The 17,195-nt window shown below is 54.6% G+C and overlaps 1 protein-coding gene across 1 annotated transcript in view; it reads left to right on the top strand.

The window, feature by feature from the left end:
- Positions 1-206: 206 nt before the first annotated feature.
- PTPN13 (protein tyrosine phosphatase non-receptor type 13) overlaps positions 207-17,195 on the top strand; it is a 117,670-nt gene continuing 100,681 nt past the window's right edge. The window contains exons 1-4 of the mRNA XM_054392247.1: positions 207-321; positions 11,745-11,914; positions 14,051-14,116; positions 16,530-16,715. Coding sequence (XP_054248222.1) covers positions 207-321; positions 11,745-11,914; positions 14,051-14,116; positions 16,530-16,715 — 537 coding nt within the window. The remainder of the gene's footprint in view (positions 322-11,744; positions 11,915-14,050; positions 14,117-16,529; positions 16,716-17,195) is intronic.

Here is a 17,195-nt window from a genome sequence, read left to right on the forward strand (position 1 = left end):
GCTGAGTGCAGGGGGTTGGCCTGGATGAGCTTTGGAGCTCCCTTCCAGCCCAGCCCATTCTGTGACTCTCTGCTATTTAATGGTTCTGTTAACATTGGTGGATTTTTGTCACTGATGGTTGACCTTGGTTGCTGCTACTGAAGTACTGCAGCCAAGGAGAAAATAACTCTTGTCCTTCCATGTCTGTGTCTCCTTGCCCAGGTAACATGCATGTGTCACTGGCAGAGGCTCTGGAGGTTCGGGGGGGGCCACTGCAAGAAGAGGAGATCTGGGCAATTTTGAACCAGAGTGCAGAGAGCCTCCAAGAACTCTTCAGGAAAGGTAAGGGCTTCGAGGCTGATGCAGACACAACTGGGAACATCTTACTGAGGGCTACACAGAATCATTGAGCCTGGAAATGACCTCAGAGTTCATCAGTTCCAACCTTCCAACCCAACCAGCACCTCTGATACCACTAGAGCATGGCCCTCAGCACCACACCTCTTCCTGTTTGAAATACCTCCAGGAATGGGGACTCCACCAGCTCCCTGGGCAGCCTGTGCCAGTCCCTGACCACACATATATGTCCTTGTAGGGAGCTGAGCAAAGATCTGCAGCTCAACTGCTACTGCAGTGCAAATCCAGGCTGGGTGGGGAATGGGCAGAGAGCAGTGCTGAGGAGAAGGGCCTGGGGGTGCTGGGTGAGGAGCAGCTCAGCAGGAGCCAGCAATGTGAGCTGGCAGCCCAGGAGCCAACCCTGTGCTGGGCTGAGCCCCAGCAGTGTGGTCAGGGAGGGGATTCTGCCCCTCTGCTCTGCTGAGACCCACCTGGAGCACTGCATCCAGTTCTGGATCCCCAAGCATAAGGACATGGAACTGCTGGAGAGGGTCCAGAGGAGGCCACAAAGATGATCAGAGAGCTGGAGCACATCTGCTATGAGACAGGCTGAGTTGGGGCTGTTCAGCCTTCTCCTCTCCACACTAACCACCCCCAGGGCTCTCAGCCTCTCCTCCCCAGGCAGTGCTCCAGGCCCTTCAGCATCCTTGCAGCCCTCCCTTGGCCTCTCTCCAGCAGATCCCTGTAGATCCCTCCTGACCTGAGGGCTGAATTTTCACCATGACTGTGAAGGCTTCATGGAAGCTCTGAGACTGTGGGCACAGCTGCCTTGTAGAGGGACAAGGGCTGGAGGATGAGAGCACGAGATGGAAATCTGCCCCAAGACTTCTGATGGGCACTTGGAAGGCAGAGGAGCATTTGCCAGCCAAGGCTGGCTGGGGTAGGAGAAGGTTCTGGATGTGCTTCCAGTCAGTGAAGACCAAAACACAAAGTGCTGCATCCAGCTCTGGAGACCTCAGCACAGGAAGGGCATGGACCTGATGGAGAGGGTCCAGAGGAGGCCACAAAGGTGATCAGAGGGCTGGAGAATATCTGCTATAAGGACAGGCAGAGGGAACTGGGGGTGTTCAGCCTGGAGAAGAGAAGGCTGCAGGCAGAGCTCAGAGCAGCCTTGCAGTAGCTGAAGGGGCTCCAAGGAGGCCGCAGAGGGACTGCTGCCAAAGGCCTGCAGGGACAGCCCCAGGGGCAATGGTTTGAAATGAGAGCAGAGCAGATTGAGCTTGGATGTGAGGAACAAGTTCTGCCCCAGGAGGCTGCTGCAACACTGCAAGAGGTTGCCCAGGGAGGTGGTTGAGGCTCCATGGCTGGAGATCTTCCAGGTGAGGCTGGAGAGGGCTGTGGGCAACCTGATCTAGTGGAGGATGTCCCTGCTGAGTGCAGGGGGTTGGCCTGGATGAGCTTTGGAGCTCCCTTCCAACCCAGACCATTCTGTGACTCCATCAACTCGGTGCCAGGAGAGTCTCTTGTGGAGGGGAAGCTGTTTTATTGAGTTGTTTTTCTGCTAGGTCAGCAAACTGTTTTCAGTTGCATGCTACTAATTAAGCTGGGATCTAGCCCTGTGGTAAACTGTATTTCAAGAGACACCCAAATGAAAGAGCTGCACTGTGGGGCTATGGCTGACAAGTCACAGCAAGATTGGGGGGGGGCAACCAGATGGTCACTGTTGGCCTCAGCAGGTTTGCACCAAGCTGTGTGGTGTGATTGACACCAGAGAGACTTGGACAGGCTGCAGAGGTGAGCCCAAGGCAGCCTCATGGAATTCAACAAGGCCAAGTGGAAGGTCCTGTACCTGGGTCAGGGCAATCCCAAGCACATATCCAGGCTGGGTGAGGAGAGGCTCAAGAGTAGCCTTGAGGAGAAGGCCTTGGGCGTGTCAGGTGGTGACAAAGTGCCCAGGAGCCAGCAATGGTCCCTGGCAGCCCAGAGCCAGCTGTGTGCTGAGCTGCATCCAGAGCAGGGAGAGCAGCAGCACAGGGAGGGGATTCTGCCCTCTGCTCTGCTCTGCTCAGACCCCACCTGCAGCACTGCCTCCAGCTCTGGGGCCCCAGCACAAGAAGGACCTGGAGCTGCTGGAGAGGCTCCAGAGGAGGCCACCAAGATGATCAGAGGGCTGCAGAACCTCCCCTGTAGGGACAGGCAGTCTCTCCCCAGCTCTCCTGGAGCCCCTTCAGGTACTGGAAGGCTGCTCTAAGGTCTCCCTGCAGCCTTCCCTTCTCCAGGATGGAGATCCCCAACTCTCCCAGCCTGTCCCCATATGGGAGGTTCTCAAGCCTCTGATCATCTTGGTGGCCTCCTCTGGAGCCTCTCCAGCAGCTCCAGGTCCTTCTTGTGCTGGGAGCCCAGAGCTGGAGGCAGTGCTGCAGGTGGGGTCTGAGCAGAGCAGAGGGCAGAATCCTCTCCCTGTCTTGCTGCTCACACTGCTGTGGATGCAGCCCAGATCATGTTGAGTTTTTCATCAGCTGACACTCCCAAGTTCTTCTCCTCCAGACTGCTCTTGGTATAGCCTCCTTCAGGTGCTGGAAAAATACCTCAAACAACCTTCTGCTGCACATTTGGTGACTTCTTGAGTTATAGAAGCTCTTCATGTCTTTTAGGGAGGCTATGTTCCTCCTCCTCAGAGCACTGACCAGAAGAAACAGAGGCTGCCCATCCATGTCTGCCATGGTTGACCACCCACCTTGGCACATCTCCTTCAGCCACTGCTGCAGCACTGGGTTTAGTTTCAGTTCCATTTGTAACCCCTTCACAATGCTTTAGATGTTGGTTTCATTGTGCTCCGGCAGGGCTGTTGGACTCCATGGTCTGTGGAGGTCCCTTCCAGCCCCCTCACCAGTCTGTCATTTTGTCATATAACCTGGAACTGGTTGCTGCAGGAGAGCTGGGGAGGGACTTTGGAGAAGGGCTGGGAGTGCCAGGCTGAGGGACAATGGCTTGGAGCTGGGAGAGTGGAGATGAGGAAGAAATTGTTTCAAGTGAGGGTGGGGAGAGACTGGCACAGGTTGCCCAGGGAGGCTGTGGCTGCCTCCTGCCTGGAGGTGTTGAGGACCAGGCTGGATGAGGCCCTGAGCAAGCTGTGCTGGTGGGAGGTGTCTCCTGGCAGGGGGTTGGAGCTGGATGGTCTTTCAGGTCCCTTCCAACCCAACCCATTCTGTGAATCCTTTAAGCTCCCTTCCAGCCTCTGCTGTGCTGTGATTCTGAGCACTGGAGGCTCAGGCTGAAGTGCCCCATGAGGAGATCAACTCTGGGAGCTGTCTTGTCAGCATGTTCCAAGCTGTTAAAGAGAGGAGAAGGCCACTGCAGGCCTGGGCTGCAGCTCTGCCATCGGCTGGGCCGGGAGCTGGAGCTGAAGCTGGAGGCAGATACCAGCCCTGCCCTGCTCTTGCACCTCCTTAATTGTCTGCAGCCACTGTTTTGTTGTGCAGAGGGTGCATCAGCTGAGGCAGGCGTGCTGCAGCTTGCCCTGCCTGCTGCAGCAGGGCAAAGGAGCAGCTCTTTGAAGTGAGGGCTCTCAGATGGGAGCACCTCAGCGTGAGGAGCGTGCTGAGCTCAGAGCTGCTGGGAGTTAGCAAGCTGCTAATTTGCTCTCTTCCACTGCTTGAGCAGGACTTGAAAGTGGATAAAGGCTTCCCCTTGTCACTGAGAGCCACTCCTGTGCTAAGCCTCTGCTCTGGGGTTGGGGAAAACAATGGGACCTTAGCCTTCCAGACCTGTGCTGGGGTCTGGAGACCCCAGAGAAGTGGAAAAATCAGGAAAGCAGCTGAGCAAAGGGAAGAGACTGTACAAATTGCCTGGCAGAGCGGCAAGTGGGAAGGTGTTGGGAGTGAAGAGAAGTGACCCCACCTGAAAGTGGATGTGGAGGAGGGCACTTGGGGAGGGTAAAAATCCTGGCAACAGACTCCTCTTGCAGCTGCTTGGCTTGAGTAATTACAGTGAGGAGGAGGAGGGTGAAGTGTGGAATGTGGTGATGGGAAGTAGTGGTGGGTCCTAAGTAGTCCTAGACCTAGTTGGGATAGAGGGGAAAATGGAGAAGAGGGCTGGAGAGGAGCAGCTGAGGGAGCTGGGGGTGTTTGGTGTGGAGAAGAGGAGGCTGAGCTCAGGGAGACCTCATTGCTCTCTGCAGCTCCCTGAGAGGAGGCTGCAGCCAGGTGGGGCTTGGGCTCTGCTCCCTAGGAACAAGTGACAGGAGGAGAGGAAATGGCCTCAAATTGCCCCAGGGGAGGGTGAGGTTGGACATTAGAAGAAACTTCTTCCCTGCAAGGGCTCTCAAAGCCTGGCCCAGGCTGCCCAGGGAGGTGGTTGAATGCCCATCCCTGGAGGTGTTTCAGGGAGGCAGAGCTGTGGTGCTAAGGGCCATGGCTCAGCCCCAGCCTTGGCAGGATTAGAGAATGGTTGGACTGGGTGAGCTTAAAAGGCTATCCTGACCGAAATGATTTGATGATTCCAGGGGTAAGTTTGGTTGACAAGAGGGCAAACCAAAATAGGAAGGGAAAAAATGATTCTAAGTCCTCCTTTTCCACCCCCTCTTTGCAGGTGTGAAATGATTGGGGTTTTGCCTTTACCAGTAGCTGCTGAGAAACTTTTCAGTCACCTTCTGATAACAATTAATTTGCTTAGGAGGAACAGCTCAGACTTCTGTGTGTTGGGGTGGTTGTTTTATTTTATGTTGTTTCTGTTGTTTTGTTGTTGTTTTTTACCCCACCCTCTGAGGCTTGGTTCCTGCTTGTGCTCTTCCCAAAGCTCTCTGCTGCATCTGGTTCCTGTACCACGGTGAAGTGTGGAGTTTACTGCAGCATGCACAGGGCTGATGTCAGGAACTCACTGCTCACCTCATCTCTTGCACCGTTATGAGGAAAGAGCAAATTTGACTTCTCCTTTGAGTGTCTCTCTGTGCTGCTGGTGTTGAAGTGGCTCCAAATCAGCCCTGAGCTCTCTGCCCAAGTCCCTTTCATTTGTGCCCAAGGCAGAGGGAGCAGAAGTGCTGCCAAGCTGCTTGCCCTGCAGAGCAGGTGTGCAGGGACGTGCTGCAGGAGCTCTGAGGAGTGTAGGGCTGGCAGCATGAGCAGGGCCCTGGCACAGTCCTGGCCTGGGCAGGGACACAGCACTGCTCTGCCTGCCTCCAGCCTGGCCAGAGCAGAGAAATCATACAAAGAATGGCTTGGGTTGGAAGGAACCTGAAAGATCATCCAGTTCCAAGTCCCTGCCATGTGCAGTGACACCTCCCACCAGCCCAGATTGCTCAGGGCCTCATCCAGCCTGGCCCTGAATACCTCCAGGCAGGAGGCAGCCACAGCCTCCCTGGGCATCCTGTGCCAGTCTCTCCCCACCCTCACTCTCAACTCTCATCTCCACTCTCACTCTCCCCTCTCCCAGCTCAAAGCCATTGTCCTCATCCTGTCCCTCCCAGCCCTTCTCCAAAGTCCCTCCCCAGCTCTCCTGGAGCCCCTTCAGGTATTGGAAGGTTGCTCTGAGGTCTCCATGCAGCCTTCTCTTCTCCAGACTGAACAGCCCCAACTCTCCCAGCCTGTCCCCACAGGGGAGGTTCTGCAGCCCTCTGATCATCTTGGTGGCCTCCTCTGGAGCCTCTCCAGCAGCTCCAGGTCCTTCTTGTGCTGGGGCCCCAGAGCTGGAGGCAGTGCTGCAGGTGGGGTCTGAGCAGAGCAGAGCAGAGGGCAGAATCCCCTCCCTGTGCTGCTGCTCTCCCTGCTCTGGATGCAGCTCAGCACACAGCTGGCTCTGGGCTGCCAGGGACCATTGCCAGCTCATAGAACCCTATAATGGTTTTGGTTGGAAGGAATCTCCAAAGTTCATCTCAGTCCAAGACCCCTGCATTCAGCAGAGACATCCTCCACTAGATCAGGTTGTCCAGAACCTTGTCAAGATTGACCTTGAATACCTCCAGCCATGGAGTCTCAACCACCTCCCTGGGCAACCTCTTGCAGTGTTGCAGGAGCCTCCTGGGGCAGAACTTGTTCCTCACATCCAAGCTCAATCTGCTCTGCTCTCATTTCAAACCATTGCCCCTGGGGCTGACCCTGCAGGCCTTTGGCAGCAGTCCCTCTGCAGCCTTCTTGGAGCCCCTTCAGGTACTTCACCATGAATTTGATCTCCATGTTCCTCTCTTCTAGGAGAAATCTTGTCTCAGTGAGGGCTGAAGAGGAAGGCAAAGAGAAGGAGGAGGGTGTTGACCCCTTTCTGTGTGTTTTTTGGGGTTGTTCTGAGCTTTTGGGGGGGATTTTTGTCCTTAGAGAGCTGCAATGTGCAGCACTTCAGAACACCTCTGGTGGTGATTGCAGAGTGGGAAAGAAGCAGGGAGAAAAGCAGAAGTGAAGGAGCTTGAATATGTTTGAGGGTTGGGAAGTCAGAATCACCTCTCAGCACCACTGCATCACAGAGCCTTTGATGATTTAGTGTGCAGTGATCCAGTGTTTAGTGATCCAGTGTGAGGTGCCCCTGCCCATGGCAAGGGGGGTTGGATCTGGCTGTGAGCCTTCAGGTTCCTTCCAACCCTGACAGCTCTCTGATTTCTGAAGTGGCTCTTACAATCTGGAGGGGTTTTTGCACCTCTCCCTACTTCTGTCCTGTTAAATCCTCTCAAAGGGACTTCTCAAACCCTTTCATTTGCTTGGAAGGTGCAGAAATGGAGAATGATTTCAGTGGGCGAATGATTTCAGATTTCATTGCATTTCAAGTTTTCTGGACAGAAAATTGATTTCAGTACTCTTGGAAAGAGGAAGCTGAATATTTTTTTTTCTTGTTGGGTTGGTTTTGTTTGGAAGGTTTTTTTGTTTGTTTTGTTCATTTTGGTCCTTTTTTTGTCTTTTTTTTTTTTTTTTGTCATTTTCCCATCTATTTCAGGGAATATAGAATCATAGAATAGTTTTGCTTGGAAAAGCCTTTTACTCAGCATCCAGTCCAACCATTCTCAATTTCTATGGGGCTAAACCATAACCCTCAGCACCACAGCTCTGCCTCTTGGAAACACCTCCAGGCATGGGCATTCAACCACCTCCCTGGGCAGCCTGGGACAGGCTTTGAGAACTATTTCAGGGAAGAATTCTTCTCATGACCAGCCTAAACCTCTCCTGGCACAATTTGAAGGTATTTCATCTTGTCCAGAAGAGACCAACCCCCATCTGGCTCCAACCTCTTTTCAGGGATTTGGAGAGTGTGGGAAGGTCTCCCTGAGCTCAGCCTCCTCTTCTCCACACCAAACACCCCCAGCTCCCTCAGCTGCTCCTCCCCAGCCCTCTTCTCCACACCCTTCCCCACCTTTCTTGCCCTTCTCTGGCCCTGCTCCAGCTCCTCAAGGTCCTTCTTGCACTCAGGGCCCCAAAACTGAAGCCAGCACTCAAGCTGTGGCCTCCCCAGTGCTGAGCCCAGGGGGACAATCCCTGCCCTGCTCCTGCTGCCCACACCATTGCTGCTCCAGCCCAGGCTGCTGCTGCCCTTCTTGCCCCCCTGGCCACCCCCTGGCTCCTCTCCAGCTGGTGTTCTTCCCTTAGTGCTCTTGAAAATTCTTCTGAAAGCCTCCATGGAAGAGGGCTCAAGAGTGTTATGGCTGGAAACTGGTTTGTGTTGTGCTGGAGCCACTGGGGATTTGATGCATTCCTTCTCTTCATTACTTCTCCTTCTCATGCTACAGACACACAGAAGGGCAGGAGTAGATTTACTTCAGAATGGTTTGCTTAGATCAAATCTGCAGAGCAGGAGCTGTCAGGCAGTCACTTGGAGATTCCTGCCTTCAAGAAGGAATAGAGGAGTTCTTTTATTCTCCACCTTTGCACTGGTGGATCAGCTTCCCAAGGCTGTGAGGCAGGCAGCTGGATCTGCTGGGGGTGAAAAGGTGCTGAGAGAGGATGCTAAGAGAACAGCAACAGGAATGACCTTGACAAAATCAGCCCTTTTGCCAAACTTAGTCACATCCATTGGTTGGCCTTGGCTCCAGATCACTGAGTCCTCCAGAGGTCCCTTCCAGCACCAACCATAGTAGATCTCCCAGTCCAAGCCCCCTGCTCCAGCAGGGCACCCACAGCAGCTTGCCCAGGAGCACAATGACCAGGAGGGGTTGGAAGCTCTCCAGAGAAAGAGGCTCCACAACCTCTCTGGGCAGCCTGCTCCAGCCCTCCAGCACCCTCACACCGAAGAAATTCCTCCTCCTCTTCAGATGGAACCTCCTGGGTTCCAGTTTGTGCCCACTGCCCCTTGTGCTGTCCCTGGGCCCCACTGACACAAGAGCCCAGCCCCAGCCTCTTGCCCCCCAGCCTTTATCTCTTGCTGAGCATTGCTCAGCTCCCCTCTGGGGCTGCTCTTCTGCAGGCTCTCAGCCCCAGGGCTCTCAGCCTTTGCTCCTCACAGAGCTGCTCCAGGCCCCTCAGCAGCTCTGCAGCCTCCCCTGGACTCTCTCCAGTAGTTCCCTGACTCTTGAACTGGCAGCCCAGGACTGGACACAACACTCCAGATGTGGGCTCAGAGGAGTAGGATGATTCTGCAAGGCCCCTCAGCTGCTTTGTGGCCTCTCTTGAAGTCTCTCCAGCAGTTCCCTGTCTCTTTTGAGCTGGGGAGCCCAGAACTGGACTTTAAATGCTCCAGATGTAGTCTCACCAGGGAAGAGGAGAGGGAAGGAGAACCTTCCTTGACCTGCTGGCCACACTCCTCTTGATGCACCCCAGGAGCCCCTTGGCCTTCTTGGCACCAGAGCACACTGCTGGCTCAGGGTCACCCTCTTGGCCCCCAGCACTCCCAGCTCCCTTTCCCCAGAGCTGCTCTCCAGCAGCTCAACCCCAACCTGTGCTGCTCCCTGGGGTTGCTCTTCCCCAGCTGCAGGACTCTCCCCTTGCCCTTGTTGAACCTGATGAGGTTCCCCTCTGCCCAGCCTGATGGGGTGTTGACCCCTCCTCCCAATTCTTTGGTCTCACAGGGTGTAGAAAGCCTCAGAGCAATTTCTTGGCTCCTTTTGTAGTTGGAAGAAATGGAAGGACTTCCTTGGGAGATCCTTTTACATCTGATACCTGCAAGCAGTAACTGACTCCATTTGCTAGGAGATTAGAAATACTCTAGATTACAAGATAAGTGCCCAGGGTAGGATCCAGCACTGGAGGAGCAGCCCAAGCTCAGGAGAGAGTGGAAAATGTTGTTAGGGGTGGAACTGAAGGAGGAAATTATTATTCTGCTCTTGTTGCTTCCTGTGTAGAGGGAAAAGGTTTCTCCTTCAGGTGTGTTTGCTCAGATCTTGGATGCTTCCTCTAGCAGAAACCAAAGCAGCCACCATGGGAAAAGAGCACTGAGCTTTAATTTTCACCTGGACTAAAGCTCCTGCAGTGGAACTGAGCTGATTCACTACTTGAAAAAGAAGTATTTTGACACAGGGAAGTGATCTCTCATTTCCCTGCGTCAGAGACCTTCTGTTTTCAAGGCAGATGTGGGGGTTTAACACTCCTGCATCTATCCTGCATCCTGTTTCTCCTCCTCCTTACTGGTCAGGACTGGGTCCAGCTTTATTCAACACCTTCATCAATGATCTGGATGAGAGGCTGGAGTGTGCCCTCAGCCAGTTTGCTGATGGGACCAAACTGGGAGGAGTGGCTGATGGAGGGCTGGGCAGAGGGGAACCTCATCAGGTTCAATAAGGGCAAGGGGAGAGTCCTGCTCCTGGGGAGGAACAACACCAGGTACCAAAACAGGTTAGGGGTTGAGCTGCTGGGAAATAGCTCCCTGGAGAAGGACCTTGGAGTCCTGGGGGACAATGAGCCAGCAATGTGTCCTTGTGGCCAAGAAGGCCAAATGGTCTCCTGGAGTGCATCAAAAAGACTGTGGCCAGCAGGCTCAGGAAGGTTCTCCTGCCCCTCTGCTCTGCCCTGGTCAGACTACATCTGGAGTATTGAGTCCAGGTCTGGGATCCTCAGTTCAAGAGGGACAGGGAAATACTGGAGAGATTCCAAGGGAGGCTATGAGGATGATGAAGGGCCTGGGACATGTCTGGTGAGGAAAGGCTGAGAGCCCTGGGGCTGGTTAGCCTGGAGAGGAGAAGGCTGAGAGGAGATCTGATCAATGTCTATCAATAGCTGAGGGGTGGGGGGCAAGCAGCAGGGGTCAGGCTCTTTGCAGTGGTATCCTGGAATAGGACAAGGGGCAGTGGACACAAACTGGGACCCAAGAGGTTCCACCTCAACATGAGGAGAAATTTCTTTGGTGTGACTCTCTGGATACTTTTTAAGACCCATTTGGATGTGTTCCTCTGTGACTTGCCCTAACTGATCCTGTTCTGGCCAGAGAGGTTGGAGATGATGATCTCTGGAGGTCCCTTCCAACCCCTTAACATTCTGTGATTCTCTAATAAGAAGTGTTCCCAGGCTCACAGGATGCTAGGGGTTGGAAGGGACCTCTGGAGATCTTCCAGTCCAGCCCCCTGCCAGAGCAGTGGTGGCCATGATCCTGTTGGATTAGTGGTTGGTCTCAATGATCTTAAAGGTGTTCTGCAGCCTCCATGCTCCTGTGGTTGTCAGCAGGCTGATACCCAACATGTCTTGGATGTTAGGAAGAAGTTCTTCCCCAGGAGGGTGGTGAGAGCCTGGCAGAGGTTGCCCAGGGAGGTGGTGGAAGCCTCATCCCTGGAGGTTTTTGCAGCCAGGCTGGATGTGGCTGTGAGCAACCTGCTGTGGTGTGAGGTGTCCCTGCCCATGGCAGGGGGTTGGGACTGGCTGAGCCTTGAGCTCCCTTCCAGCCCTGACAGTTCTGTGAGTCTATGATTACAGCCTCCAGGCAGTGCTCCTTCTGAGGTGTTCAAAGGCTCACAGCCATGCACCACCACTGCTTCCAGAAGCATGCAAAGGGCACTTCATGCACACCAGAGCTTTAAGTAGCTTGAGCAGCAGAGTGTGGGCAGCAGAGCCAGGGAGGTTCTCCTCCCCCTCTGCTCTGCCCTGCTCAGACCTCCCCAGGAATATTGCATCCAGTGCTGGGCTCCCCAGCTGAGGAGGGATCTACAGGGATCTGCTGGAGAGAGTCCAATGCAGGGCTGCAAGGATGCTGAAGGGCCTGGAGCACTGCCTGGGGAGGAGAGGCTGAGAGCCCTGGGGGTGGTTAGTGTGGAGAGGAGAGGGATCTGCTCAATGTCTCTCAAGAGCTGAGGGCTGGGGGGCAGGAAGGAGTTTTTAAGGCCAGGCTGGATGTGGCTTTGAGCAACCTGATCTAGTGTGAGCTGTCTCTGGCCATGGCAGGTGGATTGGAAGTGGATGAGCCTTGAGGTCCCTTCCAACCCTGACAGTTCTATGATTTTATGTCTGTGAGCAAGCAGCAGGAAGCAGCAGGAAGCAGGGCGTTCCACAGCACTGCTTTAACTTCCCCACTGAGTTTTCTTTTTTCACTTCCAGCTGACCCCAGCACTCTGGGATTCATCATTTCTCCATGGTCTCTGCTGCTGCTCCCATCTGGCAGTGTCTCCTTCACTGATGAAGATGTCTCCCAGCAAGACCTGCGAGCCTTCACAGCCCCAGAGGTGCTGCAGAACCACTCCCTGTCGTCCCTCTGCGACGTCGAGAAGGTACAGCACAGCTGGGCTCTGCTCTCTCTGGTTGCCTCAGCTCCCAGAATCACAGAATTAATGAGGTTGGAAAAGACTTTTCAGATCATCAAGTCCAGCCTGGCACCCAACACCATCTAATCAACTAAGCCATGGCACTGAGTGCCTCATCCAGGCTGGTTTTGAACACTTCCAGGAATGGTGACTCCACCACCTCCCTGGGCAGCACATCCCAAGGGCCAATCTCTCTGTCTGTGAAGAATTTCTTCCTCACACCCAGCCTAAACCTCCCCTGGCACAGCCTGAGACTGTGTCCTCTGCTTCTGTCACTGGGTGCCTGGGGGAAGAGACCAACCCCCACCTGGCTACAACCTCCCTTCAGGCAGTTGTAGAGAGCAATGAGGTCTGCCCTGAGCCTCCTCTTCTCTAAGCCCTTCAGACCCCCTTGTTGCCCTGCAGCCTGCTCAGCATTAAGGGTGTGATAAAAGAGGGATCTCAGTTTAGCTGTCACAAAACTACAAGCAACTAGCAGCTGAGGCTGGAAGTTTTCAAGAGAGGAGTCAACCCCTGACATCAGAGCAGACTGAGCTGAGCTGTGTAGCTGCCAAGCTCTGCACTCATCCTCCTGGAATTGTTGATCTCCTTTCAAGAGAGACAGTGCTGCTGGAATCAAGTGCCCCTGGTGCCAGCTCTGAAGTTCCAGGGAGCTCCTGGGAGCTGACACCTGTGTGCCCTCTGTCCCAGCTGCTGCCATTCCCTCCCCTGGGCACTCTGCAGTTCATTTGTCAGAGAGACTTCTGTGGCCTCTGAGCTCCACCAGGAGCATGGCACCAGATGCTGGCACTGTGCACCTCTGCAGCACTGATGGAACTTCTCTGGTGGTGGCTCTGTGAGTGATATAGAAAGCTACAAGGGGTTGGGTTGGAAGGCACCTGGAAGATCATAGGAGCATAGAACTCTAAGGGTTGGAAGGGAGCTCAAGGCTCAGCCAGTCCCAACCCCCTGCCATGGGCAGGGACACCTCACACCACAGCAGGTTGCTCACAGCCACATCCAGCCTGGCTGCAAAAACCTCCAGGGATGAGGCTTCCACCACCTCCCTGGGCAACCTCTGCCAGGCTCTCACCACCCTCCTGCCCAACAACTTCTTCCTCACATCCAATCTCAAGCTCCCCACTTCTACTTTTGCTCCATCTCCCCCACTCCTATCCCTTCCTGGCACCCTCCAAAGTCCCTCCCCAGCTTTCTTGGAGCCCCCTTCAGATGCTGGAAGACCACCAGAAGGTCTCCTGGGAGCCTTCTCCTCTCCAGCCTGCACAACCCCAACTCTCTCAGGCTGTCCTCATCCAGTTCCAACCCCTGCCATGGGCAGGGACCCCTCCCACTACAGCAATATGCTCAGGGCCTCATCTGACCTGGTTTTCAACACTTCCATGCTTTGAGCCTTGGAGAAGACTTTGAGAGGATCTTAGAGTTGCCTTCCAGTACCTGAAGGGAGGCTATAAGAAGGCTGGAGAGGGACTTTTCATGAGGGTGTCTAGAGCCAGGCCAGGGGGGAATGGTTTGGAGCTGAGGCAGAGCAAGGTTAGACTGGAGCTGAGGCAGAGCAAGGTTAGACTGGAGCTGAGGAAGAAGTTCTTCAGTATAAGGGTGGTCAGACTCTGGAACAGGCTGCACAGGGAGGCTGTGGCTGCCTCTTCCTTGGAGGTGTTCAAGGCCTGGTTGGATGAGGCCTTGGCCAACCAAGTCTAGTTGAGAAGTGTCCCTGCCCGTGGCAGGGGGGGTGGAGTAGATGATCTCTAAGGTCTCTTCCCAGCTGAGCCATTCTGTGATTCTCTCTGGAAGGAGGAAGCTCCCTGACACACAGCTCTCTGCAGAAGCTTCTGTCCTGCTGTGCCTTTATTGGCTGAAGTCAGCAGGGCTGCTTCTAGCTTTTGCCTGCACTTCCTTTACCTGCTGCTTCCCTTCCCAAACCCTGGTTTGATGCAGGATTCATTTCTCTGCCCCTGATGGCAAAGCAGAGCAATTTGGAAGCCATCAGAGCTTGAACAGCAGGAATGTATCTGGGAAGCCAATGCTGGCTTAGCTGCTCCACTTCACAGCTCTGCTCTGCCTTCACATTCCAGGAGCTGACAAGTGCCTTGTGTCTCCTGACAGGTCCATATTTATTCCCTGGGTATGGCACTCTTCTGGGGAGCTGACTATGAAGTTCCTCAAAGCCAGGTAAGTTTAGCTTTGGTTTTATTTCATATTGCAAATTCAGTCTTGACAGTTTGTGACTGGGTCTGCACTGGAGTTCAGCTGCCAGGGTGTCATCAGGAGACACTGAGGAGTAAGATTTCCTTCCTGTACTTGGAGGCTTTCCCTGGGGAGGTTTTTCATCTGAAGATTGAGTCCAACCCCCCCTGCCAGAGCAGGGTGACCCAGGACAGGTGAAACAGAAATACATCCAGATGGGTCTGGAAAGTCACCAGGGAAGGAGACTCTACAACCTCTCTGGGCAGCCTGCTCCAGGGCTCTGTTACCCTCCCAGCAGAGAAGTTCCTCCTCATGCTTAGATGGAACTTCCTATGGTCAGGTTTGTGCCCCCTGCCTCTTGTCCTGTCACTGGGGACCACTGAGAAGAGTCAGGCCCCACCCTCCTGACACCAACCCTTAGATATTTGTGAGCATTGATCAGATCCCCCTCAGCCTCCTCTTCTGCAGCCCAACCAGCCCCAGGGCTCAGCCTCTCCTCACATGAGAGCAGTTCCAGACCCCTCAGCATCTCCGTGGCTCTCTGCTGGTCTCTCTCCAGTAGCTCTTTGTCCTTCTTGAGCTGGGGAGCCCAGAACTGGACACAGTGCTCCAGCTGTGGCCTCACTGGGACAGAGCAGAGGGGGAGGAGAACCTCTCTCACCTGCTGGCCACACTCCTCTTGATGCACCTCAGGAGCCCCTTGGCCTTCTTGGCCACCAGGGCACATTGCTGGCTGAGGGTCACCCTGTTGGCCCTCAGCACTCCCAGCTCCTTTTCCTCAGAGCAGTGTTTCTGTCTGAGGCTTGCCCTGGGGAGTGCTGGGTGTTACCTGAGCAGCTAGAGGAGAATTCAGTGCAGGCTGTTGCCCTGCAGCTCTGGAGCTCTGCTTCTTGAACCCCAGTGGCTTTGCTTCTCTTCCTTTGTTGCTGCTACTGTTGGGTGATGTTGTTGGGCTTTGGAAAGGTGGACACAGCTGCTGCCAGAGGTTGGTGAGGTGAGGAGCTGCAGCAAGTGAGCACAGCAGATGGGATTACAAAAAGATTGCCACAAGGATTGGATGGATTGTGTGCCCTGTGACTGGCACAGTGCTCAAAAGCAGCAAAGCAAACTCCCTCCAGAGCTTGTCACCAGTCACTGAGGTGTTAAGGAAGAGAAGTGTGAGGTGTCCTGACCTCAGGGATCAGGCAGCTTCCTTGGACCAGGCTGTTGCAGAGGAGAACTCCAACCTGGATGCTGAATGTCTGTCTCCTGATCTGCAGCTGCTGGTTTTTTACCACCTAGGTGGTGACTTACAAATTGGCACTCAGATAATCATAAGATGGTTTGGGGTGGAAAAGTCCTCTGAGATCATCCACTCCAACCATCAACCCAAGTGCCATGGCCACAGGTTCTGGAACACCTCCAGCCATGGGGATTCCACCACCTCCCTGGGCAGCCTCTGCCAATCCCTGACCACTCTGACAGCAAAGAAATTTTTCCTCCTCTCCAACCTGACCCTCCCCTGGCACAATTCCAGGCCATTGCCTCTCTTCCTATCACCTGAGACTAGGGAGCAGAGCCCAACCCCCACCTCACTGCAGCCTCCTTTCAGGGATTCACCACAGCAAGGACAAATTACACTGAGAGCAACTGAGTGGTACCTGCAGCTTTAGCCCAGGAGGTACCACACTGCTGCCTGCCAGAGCTGCACATTCCTCACATGCTCTGAAAAGGTCATGCTGGAGCCTGTCAGTCACTTGCAGCTTCCATAACAGCTGGAGAGGGAAGGGAAGGTGCAGTCAGAGGAGCAGGGGAGCAGCACAGACATCATTTGAACACCCTGGAGTCCCTAGGCAGCAGCATTCTGTCAGTAAGAACCACTCTGAGAAGCACAGAAGCATTTGGGTTGGAACAGCCCTTGAAGGTCATCCAGTCCAACCCTTCTCTAACTCTGCCCAGGCTGGGGCTGAGCCATGGCCCTCAGCACCACAGCTCTGCCTCCCTGAAACACCTCCAGGGATGGGCATTCAACCACCTCCCTGGGCAGCCTGGGCCAGGCTTGGAGAACCCTTTCAGGGAAGAAGTTTCTTCTCATATCAAACCTAAACCTCCCCTGGGGCAACCTGAGGCCATTTCCTCTCCTTCTCTCACTTGTTTCCAGAGAGAGGAGAGCAACACAGACCTCTCAGGGAGCTGCAGAGAGCAATGAGGTCTCCCTGAGCTCAGCCTCCTCTTCTCCACACCAAACACCCCCAGCTCCCTCAGCTGCTCCTCCCCAGCCCTGCAGCCTCCTTATGCTGCGGGCAGTGCGTTGCTGAAGAGTTGTTTTCCCCTGGAACCTGTCTTTTGGTTCTGTGCATACCACAAGTCACCATTAAAACTGATTCTCCTCTTCCTCCTGGTTTTTCTTTGCCTCTAGCCCATCAAGCTTGGAGATCACCTCAACAGCATCCTGCTTGGCATGTGTGAAGATGTCCTCTACGCCCGGGTGTCTGTCCGGACGGTGCTGGACGCCTGCAGTGCCCACATAAGGAACAGTAACTGTGCTCCTTCTTTCTCCTATGTGAAGCACTTGGTCAGGCTGGTTCTGGGGAGCCTCTCTGGGGTGAGTCTCTGCCAGTGCTAGAGGAACTGGGAAAGGCTGTACCAGAACCTTGCAGTTCTGCCTGGTGAATTGTTAGTTCGTTCTTCCCAGTGGCCACTCACAGTTTCATCTTGGCGTGGGTGGAGAACCAGCCTGGGAGAGCAGCAGCACAGGGAGGGGATTCTGCCCTCTGCTCTGCTCAGACCCCACCTGCAGCACTGCCTCCAGCTCTGGGGCCTCCAGCACAAGAAGGACCTGGAGCTGCTGGAGAGGCTCCAGAGGAGGCCACCAAGATGATCAGAGGGCTGCAGAACCTCCCCTGTGGGGACAGGCTGGGAGAGTTGGGACTGTTTAGGCTGGAGAAGAGAAGGCTCCAGGAAAGCCTTAGAGCAACCTTCCAATACCTGAAGGTGCTCCAGGAGAGCTGGGGAGGGACTTTGGAGAAGGGCTGGCAGGGACAGGATGAGGGACAATGGCTTTGAGCTGGGAGAGGGGAGAGTG

The sequence above is a fragment of the Indicator indicator genome, chromosome 25, assembly GCF_027791375.1.
Source record: "Indicator indicator isolate 239-I01 chromosome 25, UM_Iind_1.1, whole genome shotgun sequence".
Lineage (NCBI taxonomy): Eukaryota > Metazoa > Chordata > Aves > Piciformes > Indicatoridae > Indicator > Indicator indicator.